The sequence below is a fragment of the Diadema setosum genome, chromosome 14 (assembly GCF_964275005.1).
Source record: "Diadema setosum chromosome 14, eeDiaSeto1, whole genome shotgun sequence".
NCBI classification, from domain to species: domain Eukaryota; kingdom Metazoa; phylum Echinodermata; class Echinoidea; order Diadematoida; family Diadematidae; genus Diadema; species Diadema setosum.
In genome coordinates this window covers 25,676,626-25,697,881 of record NC_092698.1, presented here as the reverse complement: position 1 = coordinate 25,697,881, position 21,256 = coordinate 25,676,626, and the positions used below count along the sequence as shown (strand labels likewise).

Here is a 21,256-nt window from a genome sequence, read left to right as displayed (position 1 = left end):
CCAGTGATATCAACAGTGTTGTAGCATTATACATGGCCATCAACATTCACACAGCAAATAAGGGGAAAATGTTCCGAAAATTTCTGACAAACACAACTGGCTATCATCAAATCTAAGAAAGAAAAAAAGATGTAGGTTGCTGCATCACAGCTCATGATCATAGGCAAGTTTACGTGGCATTTCTTCAAAGCTAAATATCATCACCCCGTCAAGAACAAAACCACTCACTTTGCGTGCAGCGACACTGGCACGTCCTCCAAGAGATCGTAGATCATGTTGTTGTAGATCTCGACGTAGGAGACGAAGACGGCATAGTTGTTGTCCTCGTCGATGCTACTCAAACGAGTCACGTCTGGCACACGGGCCACCTGACTGAAGTCTATCTGGTCTTTCCTGTTGATGGGAGTCAGGCAAAGATTCCGAAGTGAAATACACATCACAAACTAATGTTGTGGAAAGAAAAAAAAAATGCAGCTTGCTAACTAACTCACTGATAAAAAGCTCTGTTAAAGAAACAAACCTGGCTGAGAAAAGAATTCAGAGTAAATATGAGACAATTGCTCTACATGCTAGTTTTCCAAATTCGCAAAGTGTTATGGGCTTTGAGCAAGAATACTACCTTGAAATATTACTTTCTCTATTGAGGTATGGACGATACAGACAAGACAAAGACTGACATTCCTCTTGCACACAGAAATATTTGTGTGCTATAAATAATCATATCTATAATTGCCTGTTCCACATATGCATGCCCATGTTATTATTCAATAGTGAAAATAGTCTGTATTAACCCTAACTAGGCCGGGGGGGGGGGGGGGGGGGGGGGGGGGGGCCTCCGAGGCCCCCCCCTCGACGTTTCGCGCGATGTATCGCTATCGCGAGAAGCTATCGCCGCGACGTTTCATGACTTTTTTCTTTCGAGTCTCCCGCATATTTTGACACCAAATTTGCGATGCCCGGGCGTGCGGTTCCGAAGTTGCGCATAAATATGCACGTGCATGTCAGACCAAAAATTGCTCAAAAACGTGAATTTGTGTACAATATCAATGCAAACTGTGTTTCCAGGCAAATTTCATAAAAGCATGATTATTTTGGGGTTTTATTGATTAAAATCAATTAATAACGCATTTTCTTGTTCAGAACGATGTCACGGACAAATTTCATCGAAAAAACAATGAAAAACATAAAGTCGAAAAAACAAAGAAATACATAAGAAATTAAAAAAACAATAAAATACTTAGGAAATTTTTTCTGATTGCGCAATTTTTTTCTCTTACATTTGCTAAGGACACTAAAAAGAATATTTACACAAAAAATGTGCCTGTTTTGAGCTTTAATTAGTGATTTATACCAAATTGTCTGATTTCATGCATCATTATGCATAAATTAGCATAATTTAGTGTAAATGATAATTTTTGACAAAATTAACTTCATGGTACTTTAGATTACATCATAGGCAATGCGTGTGCCAATTTTCGTCGCGATCGCGCGGTCGACGGCCGAGATCCGGAGGGGGGGCCTGGGAGGCCCCCCCCCCCCCGGCTCTATCATCTACCTGAATAGCCCGGCCTAGTTAGGGTTAAGTTTTCAATGTTTGTCGTATTCCTGCCACTCCATATTCATCCAGGAGTTAATGGAAACTTTAAAAACCATTTGATTCAACAGTTCTATACCAAAACTGAATGCCCATACTCAAAGAGATTTTGCAGTCGTATTTAACCCGTTGAGGACGGACTGATTTTGCTACAACACGCATAAAGTCACCATAGATGGAGGAACATGGTTCTTTGGGGCATCACAGCAATTCGATCAGTCATACTCTAAAGGGAAAACCAAATCATAGCCTGTATGAAACTTTGAAAACACTGTACCTACCAGAAAAGAGTATGGATGAACTTGAAGGTTAAATGTGGTGTGCCCTGATTTGCTCCACACCAATTTCTCACCATCTCAAAAACAGTGTCACCCTAGATTTCAACCAATTGCCTCTTAACTTCCCCTCAATGCACAGCAACAGAAATAAGAAAAACTTTTTCTACATAAGATGTTGATCAATGTGAGCAGCTAGCTAAAACACCTGGCTATCAGTGTAGCATGATATAGACCCAATTGGACCTGGCAGCAGATTTGTCATTACCACAGTGTCCCATGCACTAACATGCTATGTGAACGCATATACCATATTCGCCGGCAATAAGGCTGCACTATTTTAAACAAAAATAAAGCAATAAAGTCAGGCCGAAGCCTACACCCAGGCACAACAAAATTTCTGTATTGTCTTTCCAACTCAGAGAATCACCTACCCAATGCGCCGAGTGTTATTGTTAGGAAACATGTGGAAACACATAGAAATAAAGTTTATAGTAAAAAAAAAAAAAAAAAATAACGTACAAAAGTAATGAAGATTTGATTAAAACAAATTCCCTCTAATTTTTTTGTTTTGTTTTCCATTACCAAAGTTGGGATGCGGCTCATCCGGTGTTGCGGCCTTATCGCCGACGAATATGGTACTGCAGTGGGCGCGAGCCTATCGCAATATTTATTATGTAGTCACCATACACGTGTGCACATACAATACTGCAGTAATGACGGATTTGCCGCCAGGTCCAACCAGTCTACATAATTATACAAAAGGCAGGGCGGTTTAGAAGAAAATGAAAATCAGTTCCCTTCTGCTTGGCAGCATTCAAACACAGTATGACAGAAGGGCATGGCGCTGTACCTGGTTCTCTTGGGTGTGCCAGGCGTGCGAGGGGTGCGGGGTGCAACGGGTGGGGGGATCAGCTCCCTCTTCTGTCTCTCCAGCATGGCGTCTGCTTCTGTCTGAACGTCCATGCCGTTCACTCTGTCTGGCTTGAAGACCTGGGAGAGTGGAGGGCAAACTGTTGATAAGAGTTTTCTGCACAAGGAACAATGTGCCACGATTCTCCTGAAAAGAGGTTGGTACAGTCTTCATTATCTCTCTAAAGCGAAAAATGATAACGGAATAAGCAGCATATAATTCATTCATAGGTAAATAGATCGATGAATTAATGAATAGAACAGAGTAAAACAAATGCATGAATAAATTAATGAATAAGCAGAAGAATAATATAAACGTGTCTACAAGTATTCATTTACTTGCACATAAATTATCTCCTTGGACATGAGTTCAACAATTAACACTAATCTTCACTAACATACTCTAGATTCATAGCAATTTGCAAATTATGACTTTGTCAAGGGGACCCACCTTTTATTAGGATTGCTTTGTTTTACTTTGTTTTAGGATATCTCAGCCATCTCAAAACAGATTTTCATCAAATTAACTTTGAATTCCTCTTAAAATTGAATGTTTTTTTAACATTTCATACAGTGGTTTCTAAGTATCTCACAAAAAGATGAATTCTCCCCTCAGCCAATACTATACCATTCCTTGAAATTTTAATTAAATAGTCTCTGCACTGTTTGATGTTGCCTTGTTCATTTTTAGTCAAATTGGATATCAAATGGCTCTTCGGTTAAACTTTGCTCAAAGTATTACAGGACTCAAGCATTAGAACCAAAATCAGTTACTGTGTACGCCAAGTATCGCAAGGTTTTTATTTTCGTGAATTTTGTGAGTCAGGCACCATTCGCGAAAGTAAAGACACATGAAAATAATGACTCTGATCTCGATATGAATGTGATGCACACATACACATTTCTCTGTTCAGTACGGTACGCCATGATCACGCATTGATCCACTCGCGAAATCGTTGGGAAGTCCTGATTCGCAAAAATTTAGACTTGCTAAATACATAGCATATACAGTATTCTACCACTTCACCATTTCCTGTCCACAGAGGCCAATACACAGTTGTTGGTTGTCTTACATATTTCCTGGCCTGGAGATCTCCAAGAGTATTGAAGAGCACATCCAAACTCCGAGGCAGCACGCCACCGTCCTGAGGGCTCCCTTGCATGGTGTGTGTCTTGCCCGACCCAGTGACGCCATACATGAAGAGTAGTGCTGCAGCATGTGGGGTAAGAAAGCAAGGGCCAACATTTAGGGGATTCATATAAACTCACTAATTTGCTGTGGTAATAGACAATTATGCACTAGTATGCACTGGTATTCAGGCTGCTACATTTGGACTATGGACATCCCACATGACAATTTCGAGCAACAAAAAAAGAAAACCACTTTGAATGCATTGTGTAGTTAAGATAGCAGAAGGTCGGAGAATTTCTTCACTGCCCTATGTGAACATGAGCTATCTATTGTCAGCCGGCAGCATTAGAACTTGGAAAACCATGACAATAATGTACATAGATTATGTACATTTAGCTCCTTAGTATGCAGTATCACAGTATCTTTACACATGAGAGGTGAGTAAATTGGAGTGAACTAACATGTGTCAAGTTCCAAATAGATCAAGAACATAGCAGTGAGAACATTATCATCACTATTTTGCAACATGATTCAGAAGCTGATATAGACTACTGTAACAGTGGATATTTTTGCGCACTAATTTTCACGCTCCGCCACGTAAGAAGAGTTTCGCATGTTTTTAATTCCATGGAATCAAGACATTTACTACTGAAACATATGGCAAGCAAAAATATTTGTGTGCTTTTATTTTTGCGCTAGTTTCTGGTTGCTCGAAACGAACGAAAATTTCAACACTACAAAAATTTCCACTTTTACAGTAAGCAACTCTGATCTATTGTAAATGATATGATATCAGCTCTAGATGTATCAGTATGAGATCCACTCAACTGGAGACCATGTTTGACATATTTTCTTCAGGGAAAAAAATGCAATATTTTGTGGATCACAGCGGGTGACTCAATTTGATCCTCCAGTCGAAACTCTGTACATGTGTGCAACTGGGAAGAACGAGTTTTGGGAGGATTCTGAAAACGAGCATTCCCTTTCCTGGCCCACTCAATCAGAAGAAGTACATTATGTGTACAGACAGGATAGAGCGAGAGAGAGAGAGAGAGAGAGAGAGAGAGAGAAGGGAAGAGTCATACTCACCATTCTTGCCATGAATGAGGTCTTCCAAGAGTGGTAGGGCTATGTGGTCAAACAGGGCCTTCTGCGAGCAATCTTCAGCGAAGACAAACTTGAACATGTGCTGAGTCTTTTGAAAAAAAAAAAGCAACAGGAAAATTCGGCATGTGAAAATAAGGCTGCTGTACAGTGCAACATGCATCATTATAGTACATCAAAGATTGTGTTGGACCAAACATGGACAAGCTTTTTCAGCAACAAGAATGCTTACACCCTGATGCTATATACTATGAACATGTCATGGCGCGTGAAATAAGGTGTAAAACAAAAAAGCCACCAAAAATAAAACACAATGGGCAACTGCCTCACGAGTAAAACTGATTTCTCCTTGAGTGTCAGACTAACCACTAAAGTTATTTTGTCAGCAGAGGGTGAATGAAAATAAACACTTCCACTAATAATCTCCTCATCATCACGATATAGATTGACAAAGATGGCAATGTCATAATAAAAATGTGTGAATTCATTTTCTGTTCAGTTTCAAAGGAGTTGAATGAGGTGAATAGGTCGAATTATACCCAAGCAACAGTAAAGTCTACCACATCATGAAATACATTTTGTACAGTAGCTACTGGGAAGCTCTTTAATCACTGCATTTTCTCTCATTTGTATTCTCATCTGCTCATGTACTGTATAAACTACTTTGGCAAGCATTGTATATATTTATAGTGGCTTCACATATTAGACATCAGTCATAATCATGTGGATTTACAATTACCCGGTTATTTTGTAAGACTTGTGCATTCACATTTTGTGATTTTTTTTGTTGCATTTTTGTGACAGTGCATTCACATCTTTTTTTTTCTGTGTCATTTCTGACAGACATTTCCATCAAGAACAACGCACATGTATGTAAATTAGTGAATAATGCATATATACAAATAAATCAAGAGCAGCACAGATACTAGCAGGGAGGTGTTTTGATATGATATAGCAGGACCCTGATGTGAAAAAAAAGAATGTTGTTGAAGTCCCTGACACACATGAATACATACCTCCTTGTAATTGCCATTTCTGTAAGCATGTGACCCCTACAAAAAGGAAGAAAACAGGTACATCGTAGGAGCAATGACAAAGCAGACATGATATGTTCAAGGGAGGAAAGCTTCAGCACATCTTTCAAAATCTAATTTAGTATTATTTATGAAGTGCCTTTTTTCTGTTTGAAGAAATTGTTGACTTCACACATATTACTTTACATGTCATCAAATAAGATATTGACATTTTATGCAAAAAGGTGTTTATTAATGCTTCATGAGATTTTCACACAAGTCTGGAACAAATTAAATACTGCAGTTGGAAGAAACCATTTCAATCACATAATACTCCTAGCAAAGCTATTGTTTATCATAACATTTTAGACTGCACACGTACTGTATAACAACCTTTCCTTCAAGAACTCTGAAGCTGAAGAAATGTCAAGAAGTGAGTTTGTAGTCTCTTGTACATTATGCATCTCCTGCAGCATTTGATTCTAATATCAGGTGTCTACATACAGCAAGACTTTGTGTTGATGGCATAATACATGCAATAAATTTCTCACTTTCTTAGAAAATTCATCCATTTCCTATGCACAAATAGACATCCATAATTGCATCATTATATTGGGTCCTATCTAACATTGAGGGTGAAAGCTGGTTACAATGTACATTCAAGCTTGTTGTGTATTCATATGCTCATCCATCCAATAACATGCAATCTATTTGACTCAACATTGCCTGAAGGTATTCATTATGGACAGCCAAAATATAAAAATTCACACATGTAGATATGTAAACATGCATGCAAAATGGAGTCTAATTCATTTATTCCGCATATATACAAATGTACATGTCACAGGGATTACTCCTTTGCAAACAGCATTGCAATAGTACAATGCACTTAATTCAGCAATTACAGGGTTTGCTTACCTCTGGTGGCCTGAGCTGTATTGTGTTGCTGTTGATAACATCCAAGCACGTATCTTGTCCGTCCCCAATGGGCTTCAGTCTGCAGTAGACCTGTTTTGAAACAGGCAAATTACGATAAAACAAAAATGGAGTCAAATTGAAATTTATCAGTACTGCCAATATTCTGGGAACACATTGGTTTGTTTGTTTTTATTGTGGCTATGTGTTCTCTTTGACACTGCTCACTAAGGGTGCGTTCGAGCGCTCTCCTAAAGCGAACTGTACAGTACCGTACCCACGCCAGAGGAGCATTCGAACGCTCCTAAAGTGTACCGTACCGTACTGTACCGAGCCAAAAGTGGGCCACTTCCCGATGTGCTCCAAAAGCGTACAAAAGCGTACCAAAAGTTCGTTGTAAAGCATGCGCGTATCATGCGCATACGTCACAATGCAAAAACATCATTCTCTTTGTTCTGGACAGCTGTAAGTAGTTCAAGCGCCAGGGGTGAATGACATTCTTGCTACAAACAAGCGCGACCTTTCTAAAAATAACTCGTGAGTACGCTTTCTCCACAGAGCGCTTGAACGCTCTAAAATTGGCATGGTACGGTACGGTACGCTTTAGTTCAGTTCGCTTTGGTTCGCTTTAGAGCGCTCGAACGCACCCTTAGATGTTCTCTAAGCAAAAATTATAATACACTTATCAAACAAGAATGAAATATGTAGTTGTCACAGATGCGTATAACTCTGCCATGGTCTTAATTTCTTTTTGCCTGTATGATTCTTTAGCTCTCTCCCTTTCCCTCTGTCCCTAGGTACATGATGGTACAGTGGACAACCAAAGTAACCAATTCCAACTACCTAGGGACATGCCAGTGTACATATGCAACATACATTGATTAGAAATGGATTTATATGCACAAGTATATGTTGAATACATGTACAACCTACATAATTACAGAATGTACAAAGAAGATGCATACAAATCATCCAAACCTGCAAATGTGTTGTTCACATCTTCAAACTGCACTCACCATGACCACCTCAAAGGTGTTTAAATTATACTAGTTAAGTACTGACCCTGTTGAAAGATATCAAGTCTGGATGAAGTGTCATGGTATTGTGTTGATTTGTAACTAAACAGGTACAGTTTGCTCTCTTAAATACAGGAAAGAGCTCATTTTACTGTTTGACTTGCTTTATTCTGCTATCAAGATAGGACAGTATCAGCCAGTTTATACAGACAATACAAAATGCAAAGCAATGAATCAAATGGTAATACCTCCACAGGGTCCTTGACACTGCTGACAGGCTTTCTTGGTGTCTTCTTTGGTGTTTTGCCTCTCCTAGAATATGTAGAACAAAATGAAAAAAAAAAAAGAAAAATTCATGCTATTCAGGCACAACTGAGTGGAATTCATACCAATTTGGGGGTTTGTACAGAGCAAGGTGACTTGCAAAACTTGCATCCTGGGGGATGTTTCATGAAGAATTTAAGTCGAACTTAAATCTTTTTAAAATCCAACTTAAAATTATGGTATGCTGTGTGTGACTTCAAAATATTTTGAACTTTTATAAAGGAATGAAAATTTAGGAAACCTTTTCATACAGGCATTAACAAAATAAAGTAAGGACAAAGGGTTTTTCTGTCAAGTTTGACAGCAATTTGAAATGGATTATGAAAACATTATAAAACTGAATAGAGAAACCAGCGGTATACCATAATTTTTGGTCGATCTTAACTTTTGAGTTTGACTTCAATTCTTTGTAAAACACCCCCCTGATGCGATGAAAGGCATTGTTTTGTAGACTTCCTACTATCAAAAACATGATCAAACTTGGAACTTTATAAGGACTCTAATAGACCTACTATGACCAACCAACCGTTTACTAGCCCAACCAGAGGTCACCAGGATTGCATTGGTCATAGCCTTACCAGACGCTGTGCATTTTTACAGAGACTGGGCTGTGTATATAGACATACAAAGTAGTTACCCAGGCCTGGCCCTTGGACTCTGCTGTGGACTCTTCATTTTGTGCAAGGCCACGAGCCCCAGTGTTATTTCTTTGGAGTGGCCGCCTCCCCTCAGACTGGGTCAGCCAGGAATGAGTGCCTCCTTTCGTGCTGAGCGCCTCCCCGCAAAATGTGAAGCGCGATCTATATTTAAGATGAGAGCAGTGGTCGCTCAGCCGATGTCCTCCATCTATGTTTACCAAAATTTAGTGATAATCTTTACTGCTCGCCTCGCGCACAGTGTTTAGACGTACCGTGTGGTCTCAAGCTTTAATACAGTATGTGTGTATAGTACCTTGCGCTGTGTTTCTTTTGTGATGTATTCACCCTATAAAACATACATGCTTTAAATAAGCAAATGCATTTCGCATCACGCTCTATTACTCCTACCTACATGAATACGCGACCACGATGATCTGTTTTCACATCATACCAGTTTTTCCTGCACCTCATGCGCGAAGACTGATCTGTATGAAACAACAGAGCAGCAGCATACATGCAATTGACTCACAGCCAGGGATGGATCCAGAAATTCTGTGAAGGGGAGGTGCCTTTGCAAAATTAAAGGGGGCTCATGCACCATTTTTTCTTTTTCTTTATTTTGTTTTTTTCACCCCTGATGTCTATTACCTGCCTCATTGGTGTTTGTGTTTATTTGCCCTTTTTCGTATCACCTCAATGTGTGAAGACTCCACAAGCAATGATGATCGCTCCATAAAGTGTAGTGTAGTCATTACCAACCTTGTTCGCAATCTACATTATTTTCATAATTACCAGTCACTCTCTTCCCTTTCAAAGAATCTGTAGCAGCACAATGAGTCATGCTTTCATTTTCTCTCTTTACTAAGAATTGTTTTTGTCTACTCACTGACCATATCCGCTCATGGTCACGTCGCAAGCATTCATGATGATCTATCCGAAATTCCTTGTGAACAACGTAACTTCAACTCTGGTCACTCCTCCAGTCACTATGGCAACGTGAGATGGACATCCTTTCAAACCAATCTCCTTTTTTTTTTTTTTTTGCTCCACGCCTCGTACAAGCTTCGTATGCCTGTTACAACTCTTCATTCACAAAATTCAACTTTTCACACATTCCCTACACTTCTTGACTAGCTTTCAATGTGAAAGCACGGAAACGTCAAGTTGTAAATTTGCCCAACTTCATCATCAAACATCGGACTCGCGAATTTCTCCCTCTCTGTTTCTATCTCTGATACTAGATAGACTATCATTAAAGGGAAGATAAACCCAAGAACAATGTGGATTGAGTGAAAGCAGCAACATTTGTAGAACACATCAGTGAAAGTTTGAAGAAAATCGGACAATCGATGCAAAAGTTATGAATTTTTAAAGTTTTGGTGTTGGAACCGCTGGATGAGGAGACTACTAGAGGTTATGACGTATGAGTGGACTACAATATCAAGAAAATATAAAGAAAATACTACAAAAATCCATTTTTCATGAAAATTACAAATTCCATCAACTTGATATTGACATATGTTAAGGGTAGCAATTATTCCCCCTGCTTTCTGAAAGCGGTTGGTCCACTGCTCTTTCATAATTCTAAAAAAGTGAATTTTTGTTGAATATCCTTTATATTTTCTTTGTATTGTTGTCCACTCATACGTCATATCCTCTAGTAGTCTCCTCATCCAGCGGTTCCAACACCAAAACTTTAAAAATTCATAACTTTTGCATCGATTGTCCGATTTTTCTCAAACTTTCACTGATGTGTTCTACTAATGTTGCTGCTTTCACTCAATCCACATTGCTCTTTGGGTTTACCTTCCCTTTAAATTTAGTGGTCTTGCGGAGCATTCACCGGAGCATGCTGTACTTGACCTTATTTATTTAGCGGAATCATATTTTGTGTCGTGTTGTGTTCTTGTGTAGATCTATTTACTAAATGGGAGAAGTGCAATATTAAACTGCATGAACTTCCAATTGGAGGACCATTTCCTGTACATCATCGACTCCAGGTGCAGATCCGAGGCGCGGGATATCTTATTGTGTGTTCACCCATAGAAACAACAAATGGTGAGTAGGATCTAGGATAAATTATTTACGATTCATTAACATCCTACTACAAAACCCCTTCAAATCTGTTGATCTGTAAACAACTATGATATGGAGTATGAATCTGCCTTCTGTCCGTAAAGACCAGATATTCAATATCTTTTGAGTAGGAATCCCGACTAGGATGAGGGGTTGGGTGTCCGGACACTTAAGACTCTCGCGTACTGACTTGCTTATTCTACTTTGAATACGCATTTACGCGCAGCTCCTCACTGACAAACAACTGTTTATGTAGGCGCGTCATTGTCAAACCAGACGCACTTTACAGTACGCGTCCGGTCCCACAACCTGTCCGGACACCCAATGACTGGGTATACCTTCTAATTAACAAGTTAGTGTTCCAATGGGAGGCAAGTATCTTCGAGATCGCAGGAGGAGGCATCCAGAACGGGTAAGGGCGGGCGCGCAACACTTAGTCTTTACTACCAGTTTCACTGGAGGCTACACTGCACTGCCACAGCATCGTACATCGGAGCATAATAAACGTCACGTCAGTCAGTCCAAAGACTCCAAGGAGGGTTTATTTACTGTAGGGGCTCTTGTCTAAATAGCGTTCCACGTGTATGGTCGTTAGTCATCTCGTGTGATTCAACGACCACCCGCCCAGCACCAAGTTTCAAATCGCCCAAACTTCATTTCATGAACTGTTTGTGCAGGACGATAAGGTCATGTCCGCGTAGATTCCCTACGTGAATTAATTTACACACATTCGTCAATACGACAAGAGCAGAGGCCGGTGGCAAAAGCTGAGCACACACACGCACAGCACTCAATATATTGTACAGCTGTACTTAATTACTGCATTAAGGTTTAAACTTAACATGAACCAATAATACTCACGACGGCTTCATTGTGCTCACACTCCTTCCTGATCCAGAACCTTTAAGTTTTGCTTTTGGAAAGCAAATCTACCGTATGTTTTGATGGTCTATCTGGTGATATCATGCATGCACGTACAGATCGCAGCCAGCTAGCTGTGTATGTAGTGTGTATGTGTGATGTAGCTATTTTACCGTTCAAAAGCATGCGCTGCGCGCGGAGAAAATGAATGGGCCAATCACAATCGCATCGCGAAGAGAAGCCTGCACGCACGCACCCAGCTCTCAGTGTGGAAAAGCGCCACCTGGCGTTAGGTTACTACTTATCAGTTCTCAATCTCGCTGAAGATGACAAGGTATGTGGGTGCATTTCCGGATGGGGATGAAGTTTAAAAGCATAAAATCAAGTGGAAAGTATTCCTGTGTTTCGTCTGTCTGACATATTAAAGGGATGGTACAGTATTGGTGGAGATGAGAATTGGGCTTTTAACTTTTTGCGAGATACCAAGAAAACACTTATGATATAGTACAGAGCGTACCATTTTAAGAGGAATTCAAAGTTTATTTTATGAAAATCGGGTTTGGAGTGACTGAAACATCCAAAAACAAAGTGAAACAAAGCAATCGTAATAAAGTGTGGGTCCCACACTCTTTATCAGAATTGCTCTTTTTTTGTGGATATCTCAGCCATTTCACAACCAATTTTCATCAAATAAACATTGAATTCCTCATAGAATTATATGCTCTTTCATATTTCACAAGAGATTTCTCATTATCTCACACACACACAAAAAAAAAATGTTAGAAACTTGAGATTAGGTCTCAACCAATACTTATACGATCCCTTTAATAGTGTTGTCGCGTTCTTTTTCCATTTCCCAAGCTTCGTAAAAACTGCAGGAGAAGGTTGGCAGTCGAAAACCTTGATACTTTGATAATAATCATGAGTACTGTTCTCGATAATCATGTCCTGATAAACGGTAGCTTGTAGTGGTTGCTCAGGAGTTGTTGTTGTTTTTTTTTTATCCTTCGTTGGTGATGTGTTATACACAAAGAGGATAGCAGTACACGTCTCAGAGGATTCTGGAGTCTTGTGCCTTTTCTTGAAAAAAAAAAAGAAGACATTCCGTCAGATCAACCTCCATGGTCAGATTGACTTTGAATTTTGAAGCTACACGTAGGCCTATTACCATAATCTTCTTTCAAAATGAGAACTGACATACAAAATATGTTCCATGGTCACATGCCTGTGAAAAATACAGTCAAACCTGTCTACAGCGGCCACCCAGGGGAAACAAGTGGTCGCTATAGACAGGTGGCCGCTGTAGACAGGTTAGTGGCCATTTTGAATTTTAACACTTGCATTGTATAAAACACACACACACACATACACTCACACACAAACACACACACTCACACACACACACACAGACACACACACACACACACACACTATATATATATATATATATATATATATATATATATAGATAGATAGATAGATAGAGATATATATATAAATATATATATAAATATATATATATATATATATATATATATATATATATATATATATATATATCATTGTAATATACATAAATATTCTGTTCTTTTGATTTTTAAAATAACGTTTCGGGCAGGAGGAACTAAACTGGTTTGTATCGAGTGTTCACGAGTGGGTTTGAGGGGATTGTTAAAGAGCGAAGCAACAAACTATACCCAGACAAGTACCCTATTGTCCTTAGTGAAGGGGATTTTAATCACTGTTAGTCGATGTTTTGGTAAAATTCTATGATGATTTTAGGAGCTGTCTTTGCCTGCCCTTTGTATAAGCGTCTATTCAGGGCGGCATTACTGAAGCCTATAGATCTAGTCAAGTTAGAGGTAAGACGGCTTTTCACAGCGAAGAGCTGCATGTAAATTAATTTGTCAGTCATGTCTGCGTTATTGTGACAGAGCTAGGAATCCGTAGAATTCACGCAATGAACGTTAAAAAGCCAATGTATTCATGGCTGATTTAGCGGTTCAGCTAAATTTTTGTGGCCGCTAGTTAATTATGCGCAGGCAGATATTCACCACGGGATACAAAATGAGTGGCAGCTGGCCGCGTTAGGCAGGTGGTCGCTATGTAAAGAGTCTATCATACAACAATTTCATGCAGGGGATTTTTCAGTGGCAGCTATAAGCAGGTGGCCACTAAGACAAGTTTGACTGTATGTTTAGATCATATTTTCTTTTTCTCTCCTAAGTCTCACGCGAGTATAGCAAAATCACCCGTCTTTATCTTTTATTCTGGTATGTATATGCACCGATCCTGCTAGAATCACAGCTTGTTCCTGAAATCTATTAAAAGTTCTTCAAGCTGGTGGGCTGGACTGTGTTTGTCGAAGTTGTGAGTATGAAAAATCTAACATATATAGGATATATATATATATTGAAACAAGGAAGGAAAAACTGACCAGAAACAATTGTAATAATAAATGGCGAAAACTTTGAGCAAAGAAAATGGGTTTTCATCGGGATCCCGTTTTCGCCATTTATTATTACAATTGTTTCTGGTCAGTTTTTCCTTCCTTGTTTCAAAATATATTACAAAAAGCTGCATCGCTTCGGCGATCCCTCACATTTATTCCAAAGTTGATTTACATCATTTGGGTTTATGTCAGGTTAATGTGTGTGTGTGTGTGGCACACATACACACACTATAGCTTCTGACCACACGAGCAAAGAGAGTTAAGGGTTTGGGACGAACACCGATCTAGGGCTTTCAATAGCTCAGTCGGTAGAGCACCGGTCTAGTAATCCGGAGGTCTCGGATCCCGATGAAAACCCATTTTCTTTGCTCAAAGTATTCGCCATATATATATATATATATATATATATATATATACGAGTATATAGTCCTTATACTGTATAATCATTGATAGAACCGTAGTGCATATAAACACACCAAAGTCAAATAAAAGTTTATGTAGACCACACAAAGTTTGAACTCGATTTCAGTGTATAATACACTGTATCATTATTTGGCTATTATTCGTGCTTTGGAAAATATAGGACCTATATTTATTTTTTCTTTCAAATCATATTGCTTAGATTCTAAATTACCGAGCTGAAATGGAGCTACAGTAAGTCAAACTCGACTGCAACGCTGGATTCAAGGCTGTGTCCATGTATGCAAAGATGGGATATGTATGATTTTAGCACTTAATATATAGGCCTATACATATAGACCTCACAGAAACCGATTTATCTCGCTGGATAGGAATCTGATTCGATACCGGAAATGTGGGTGGCATAAACAGCTGTCATGACCTCTCAATTAAATCCGAAATACTTTTTGCCGTTACTAATTAACCCCGTAAGTCCTATAGAATGAATTATTTCGCGAGTCTGGTGCTGTACTCTTCCTCATTATCATTACTGGAGATTAAAAAAGATAACAACTTTAATTCCATGGCCCTTTGTTTTCATTTTCCCGTTGAAGAGTTGTCAAAACTCTCTTTTGATTGTGAAAAAGGCCTCTATAGATGATTATTAAATTGCTAACATAATTCAAAAGAACATAATTATTATATCTCAATCCAGCATTTCTTTTTCTGAGTTTGAGAATCGTAAGATTTTATTAATTCAGCTGTATTATCTATATATTATAATTTTCTCCAATGCAGGATATGCAGGGAAACTTAAAGGTATTTCTGTCGCATCCATGGGCAGACCCTCACTTTGGTGGATTCCTTAAATTCCAAACTTCGAAACACGTTCAAAAGGACATGGTGAAACAAATTGCTTTTAAACCTCCTCAAAACCAAACAATGTTTTTACTATAAGTAGGCTCTAATTTACTTCCTTAACCCTTATATAAAGCCCAAGGGGGGCACATTGTGCCCCCCTACCACGTTTTTGTTTGCCACTCCTACACCCTTTACCCGATTTCAACCAAATTCGGTGACTTTTCATAAAATCTTATTGCAAACATATTAATATATAATTTAGCTATGTCCGATATTGCTGGTTGCCAGGTAACCATGAACTGACAACCATGTTCGTCAGATTTTGCATGTTTTTCTGTTCCAATTTCAGTTCACAATAATTATGATAATGGATGAAATGGGGCTTTTCTTGGCTGTAATTTGCTGAAAGACCAAAATGTGAAGTAATTATGGTTGTGAATTACCTCGAAGTGGTCTTCTTATTATTTACTTTCTTTTTTTATGACATATAGATATCAAACAATAGATATAACAGAAATAATCGAAAATACAGCATTTTCCCAAGACTACCTTTCTATTTTGTATCATTTTCACACAAGCTTTGCCTGCAATATTATTTGTTTATCACATTATCAATCTGCAAACTCAAAATTTCAATATTATGGAAATATGAAGTGCGATACCGAAATATATACCAATCCCAAGCAATTCATCATAGGTCTCATATATTTCTTTATATTGTAATGAATAGCGCCCCTACATGTTGGCCTTGAGAAATTTCAACCATATAGTGAAGGTTGACTTGCTTAATCCTTTGTGACAAATATGAAAATGATTGATATAAAATAGAAGCATATATACTTGGGTGACCTTGAGAAATTTCAAATGTTGGGTCATTGTAGACTACGAGTTGCTCTACCCATGTGCCAAATATGACGGTGATACATTATATAATTTAAAAAAAAAGTTATATGGGGGGGGGGGGGCACAATGTGCCCCCTTGCGCCTGGAAGGGGTCAAAATAGCTTGGGCTTCATAGGAAGAGCCTCTGAAATGATGCAGTGTTCTAATTGACACACCTATACCGACGAAGTAGCATCAACGGAGTTCTTTTTTAAGGTTGAGCAATTGAGAAAAATACTCCCTTGAATTAAAGCCACCGACACCGTATACTGTTTGTCACGCAATATATCCTAATATTAGTGTCATCAACAAACTTAAATTCTATATACATGTACTTAGACTTAGAGATGACGACGGATATCATTGTTTATGGTTATCGATATTATTCAAATATAATATATTGACCCTGACATGTTTCATCCTTAGCTTTAGTAATGATCACGTTTATAGCTCGTGTAAACTATATGTTTGAAATGTAAGAAAATGTATAAATCTAAATTTTGAACGTTTCAGATTGCAAAAGTATTTGTATTGAAACTATCAAGGTTATTGTAATTGGGTATGATTTTCAGACTTGCCAAAGAAGTATATTGCCAAAAGTAATGCTGTCTCATATCCAGAAATAGGCACACAAAATGATAATTAAATCTGGAAAGACTTATTTACATTAAAAAAATACAATTCAAATTCCTAAATGGGAAAGAAAACCTGTAGTTCATTCATTTTATGACCAAACCATGAATGACATTAATATGGAAGGAGCTCTTTTCAAAGCAAAGAAGGAAAATTCATAAACGCAATATAGGTTTATGAAATAATGTGCAACATGTCTTTTATTCAACGAAAACCAGCCTTTATAGACATGGAAATGAATCATGTACATTTTGTATCATGACAATGATAAGTTTGATGAATAATAAATTTCAAACGCTTAAAACTCTTAAATCTTCCCCACCCTCCGAAAAAGAAAACTCTACTCGTCTCCTTTTCACTCATGTCCTTATCATAATTATCAAGTCATATACTGAAGTCCACATGGCTGCAACATGCACATACTTTATTCAACAAAAATCATATCTTTTTTATAAACATGGCAAAGAACATGTAAATAAAATTGATTTTATCATGACATCGATAGGTCTGATAAAAAAATGAAATTCCGACCCATAATACCAAAAAAAAAAAAAAAAAGAAGAAGTTTGTATTTCGTTTTCTATTCAGTCATGTACTGTTATCAAGTCCCACATCCTACAAGATCTAAAACATGGCAAAGATTACTATGTAGGCCCCCACATGTCATATCATGGCTCTGATAAATCTGATAAATATTAAATTCCTGCACCTGAAAATGAACAATGATAATGATAAAAAGTTATATTCGTGTCCTTTTCAATCATGTGCTCATGGGTATCATGTTAAGGCCTAAACTACAAAATCTACAAATGGCTATCCTAAATTACTCCTCATTACTATGATGAATATAGGGTTCTAGGACCCTGGCTCGACATTTGGTATTCTAATCATCCTGGCACTGTGAAGACTTGGGTTATGCTGTAGCTGCTGGGACATCTCAGATGTCTTGTATAAGATGCGTAAAGAACAATTAAGCTTGTCATCCTCCAGTCACTATTGTCTTGAATCCCTGGTAGCTCAGCCTGCTGAGAGGAAGGGGAGAGCCAATGTTGCAATCTGGCTGCAGGGAGGTGTATAGGAGGGTGCCAGTCGGTCATTCATCCCAGGCAGCCCTTCTGCCAAGTGGAATTACTTAATTCATGGAGTGTCAGACGCTGGTTGAGACCAGGTTGGTAGGCCAGAGGTGGAGGAATGGCTACCATCCATCTCGACAGGTGACTTGACTAAAACCGAACTGGTACCTAGACAAGGGCGGATCCAGGAATTTCGTAAAGGGGGGCGCAAAGAATATTTTTGGTGCTACTTCCGGCTTCATCTCATTTTTTTTTCTCTTTACTATTTTGTTTTCTCTTTACTATTTTGTTTTCAGAAGAGATGAAGAGGGGGTGCACCCCCCCCCCCCCCGATCCACCACTGCAGGATGTACTATGATGTAGTAGAGGATTTATGGGAGGTCACAGTGCTGTGGGTCGGTGTCTCACGGACTGAGAGTTTTGACGTCTGGTGCTGGCCTCATCTTGTATGTCCAGAAGCACGTTACTAAGAAGCCTGTTCGCCTTCCTATACAAGTCATCAGGGAGTTGCTGCAGCACCGACCCCACATAGTTAGTAAAATGCTCGCGATCAGGGTGCTGTGGCTGAGGTCTGTCGAGCGTACGCAACACCTGGGCAGAAAGGGCCATCAGCTGCTCGCTGTTTTGCTGGTTCTTCAGAAGCTGGTTTAGCACATCTGTCTCCTGCTGTATCAAGGACCTCTGTGCTGTCCTACCCCTGCTACCTCCACCCCAGGGGACTGGAGTACAATCACTGCTAGCTCCATCAAAAGACTGTTCACTCATGGCAGCCACTTCTCGATCCTCTGCCTGGATCTCTCGTTCAGCTCCTCCTTCCTGGTAATCCTCTTCCACCTCCTCCTGAAGTGTCTGTCCTCTGGCCTCACCTTCCAATAGCTGAAAATAGAACATGCAAAGAATGAGGACTTGCGAACATAAGAATCAAAGATAGTAAGATCATTAAAAATGTTTAATGAAAAATAAAACATGTATACTCTTTTTAGCAAGTACTTAATATCATATACAATTTAATTTAATTCATACATTCTCTTTCAGTACTTTTAGTATACACTAACCATGTTCCTCCTTTGAACCGCATACATGTGGGGGGTCAGGAAGTCAAAGAGCTGCAGCAGGCGCCTGTTGGCATCAGTAAGGACCTCAGCTCCAAACCCACTCTTCTGCGCTTTCTTTTTTAACCGACCAAGCTTTGTTCTCAGGCTCTCGTACCACTGCTGCAAATCCGCCCCAGTCCTGTTCATGACCTGACCTTGCTGATCCCACAGACGTGTTCTTGCCTGGGTGTCTTTCCAAAGGTCTCTTGATTTGTTGTACAAGCTATCATTCTCTTTGAGGAATTCGGCCATCTCCGCCATTTCTTCTTCGGATAAGAGGACGGGAGGCCTCGGGGCTCTGCGTCTTCTCTTTGCTGGGGGCTGGGTGCTTTCAAATTCGTCATCAGTGATGTCTTTTCCTTGATCCAGCTCATCTCCATCGTCTTCGTCTGCTGCAGTAGCAGAAGCAGCAGTTATGGTGGTGATTCCCGAGGTGGAAACGGCAGCAGAGTTGGTGGTAGTCGTGATGGTGGTAGCAACAGTCCTGTGAAATCTGCCTAGCCTTACGGTGCCTGAAAACATACAGTGAGAGATAAAGAAATACTGTACGAGTCTTGGGGCCAACATGGCCGAGGGAAATGAGGGGTAAAACGGACCCTTGTGGCAAGACCAAAGAGATCTGCCTGTCAAGTCTCTTTGTGTAAGACGGATGGACCCATCCCATATATAATATAGTCTCCGTGAATCGGCGGCGCTGTATAGGCCTAAACGTGCCATTGCCCAATTTATTTTTGAAGGGAGAGGAGTGAGCAAAACGTAAGTAAAATCATATCCATGTGAGGTGAGAAAATATTATGTCCCTACAATGGCAAACACACACAAAAAAGGTACTTACATGTACAAATGTAGGACCCTGATGTCTCATTGATTTGTGTGCTAACAAAGATCAAGGGTATATTAAGATGAAAGTTGGATGATCGTCGCGCAGGGTAGGAATCCCTGGTAGAAATGTTAAATGTACTTGCATTGTGAGCGAAAATTATTTCCAGTGAATTAATGTGTGACATATCTAGACATCAAAAAGGCCGTTTGGAATATGTGGATATCTTCAACTTTGAGTGTCTTCCTGTCTTTGAAAATGGGAGTGATAATTATGATCAAAATAATTGGACTGTGGGCATATTCTTAATCGCCTTCTTTTGTAATAATGAGATCACGTTTCGATCTGATGGTTTTGTAGCAGTTCCCCAAAACAGTGTTGCAATAATTCAGATGCGGAAAATGTAATAAAGGCATTGCATAGGACATTAAAAAAAAAAAACAACTTTACGGATATCAAATCATAAAGGGATGGTTCAGTATTGGTAGAGATGAGAATTGGGCTTTTAACTTTTGCGAGATACCAGAAAACACTTATGATATAGTACAGAGCATACCATTTTAAGAGGAATTAAAAGTTTATTTGATGAATATCAGGTTGGAATGACTGAAACAACCAAAAACAAAGTAAAACAAAGCGATCGTATTAAAGTGTGCAATGGGCCCCATATTTACACTTTGATTAGAATTGCGCTTTTTTGGATATCTCAGCCATTTCAAAACCAATTTTCATCAAATAAACGTTGAGTTGCTCACAGAATTACATGCTCTTTCATGTTTCATAAGAGGTTTCTCATTATCTCACCAAAAATGTTAGAAACCTGAAAATAGGTCTCAACCAAAACCATACGATCCCAAACCCAAGGAGCAATGTGGATTGAGTGAAAGCAGGAACATTAGGAGAACTCATCAGTGAAAGTTTGAGGAAAATCGGACGATCGATGCAAAAGTTATGAATTTTTAAAGTTTTGGCGTTGGAACCGCTGGATGAGGAGACTATTAGAGATTATGACGTATGTGTGGACAACAATATAAAGAAAATATAAAGAAAATTCCGCAAGAATTCACTTTCTAGCATATTGAAAGAGCACTTGACTTACCGCTTTCAGAAAGCAGGGGGAATAATTTGCTACCCTTAACATACAATGTACGTATGTCAGTATCAAGTTGATGGATTGTGTAA

At 39.0% G+C, this 21,256-nt stretch overlaps 1 protein-coding gene across 1 annotated transcript in view; it reads right to left on the bottom strand.

The window, feature by feature from the left end:
* The window catches only part of LOC140238245 (kinesin-like protein KIF23), a 57,300-nt gene extending 47,453 nt beyond the window's left edge, over positions 1-9,847 (bottom strand). Inside the window, exons 1-9 of the mRNA XM_072318181.1 lie at positions 9,810-9,847; positions 8,864-9,085; positions 8,210-8,273; positions 6,949-7,038; positions 6,034-6,069; positions 5,003-5,108; positions 3,855-3,991; positions 2,723-2,862; positions 229-393 (exon numbers count right to left, since the gene is read on the bottom strand). Coding sequence (XP_072174282.1) covers positions 229-393; positions 2,723-2,862; positions 3,855-3,991; positions 5,003-5,108; positions 6,034-6,069; positions 6,949-7,038; positions 8,210-8,273; positions 8,864-9,085; positions 9,810-9,847 — 998 coding nt within the window. The remainder of the gene's footprint in view (positions 1-228; positions 394-2,722; positions 2,863-3,854; positions 3,992-5,002; positions 5,109-6,033; positions 6,070-6,948; positions 7,039-8,209; positions 8,274-8,863; positions 9,086-9,809) is intronic.
* Between the last annotated feature and the right edge of the window lie 11,409 nt (positions 9,848-21,256).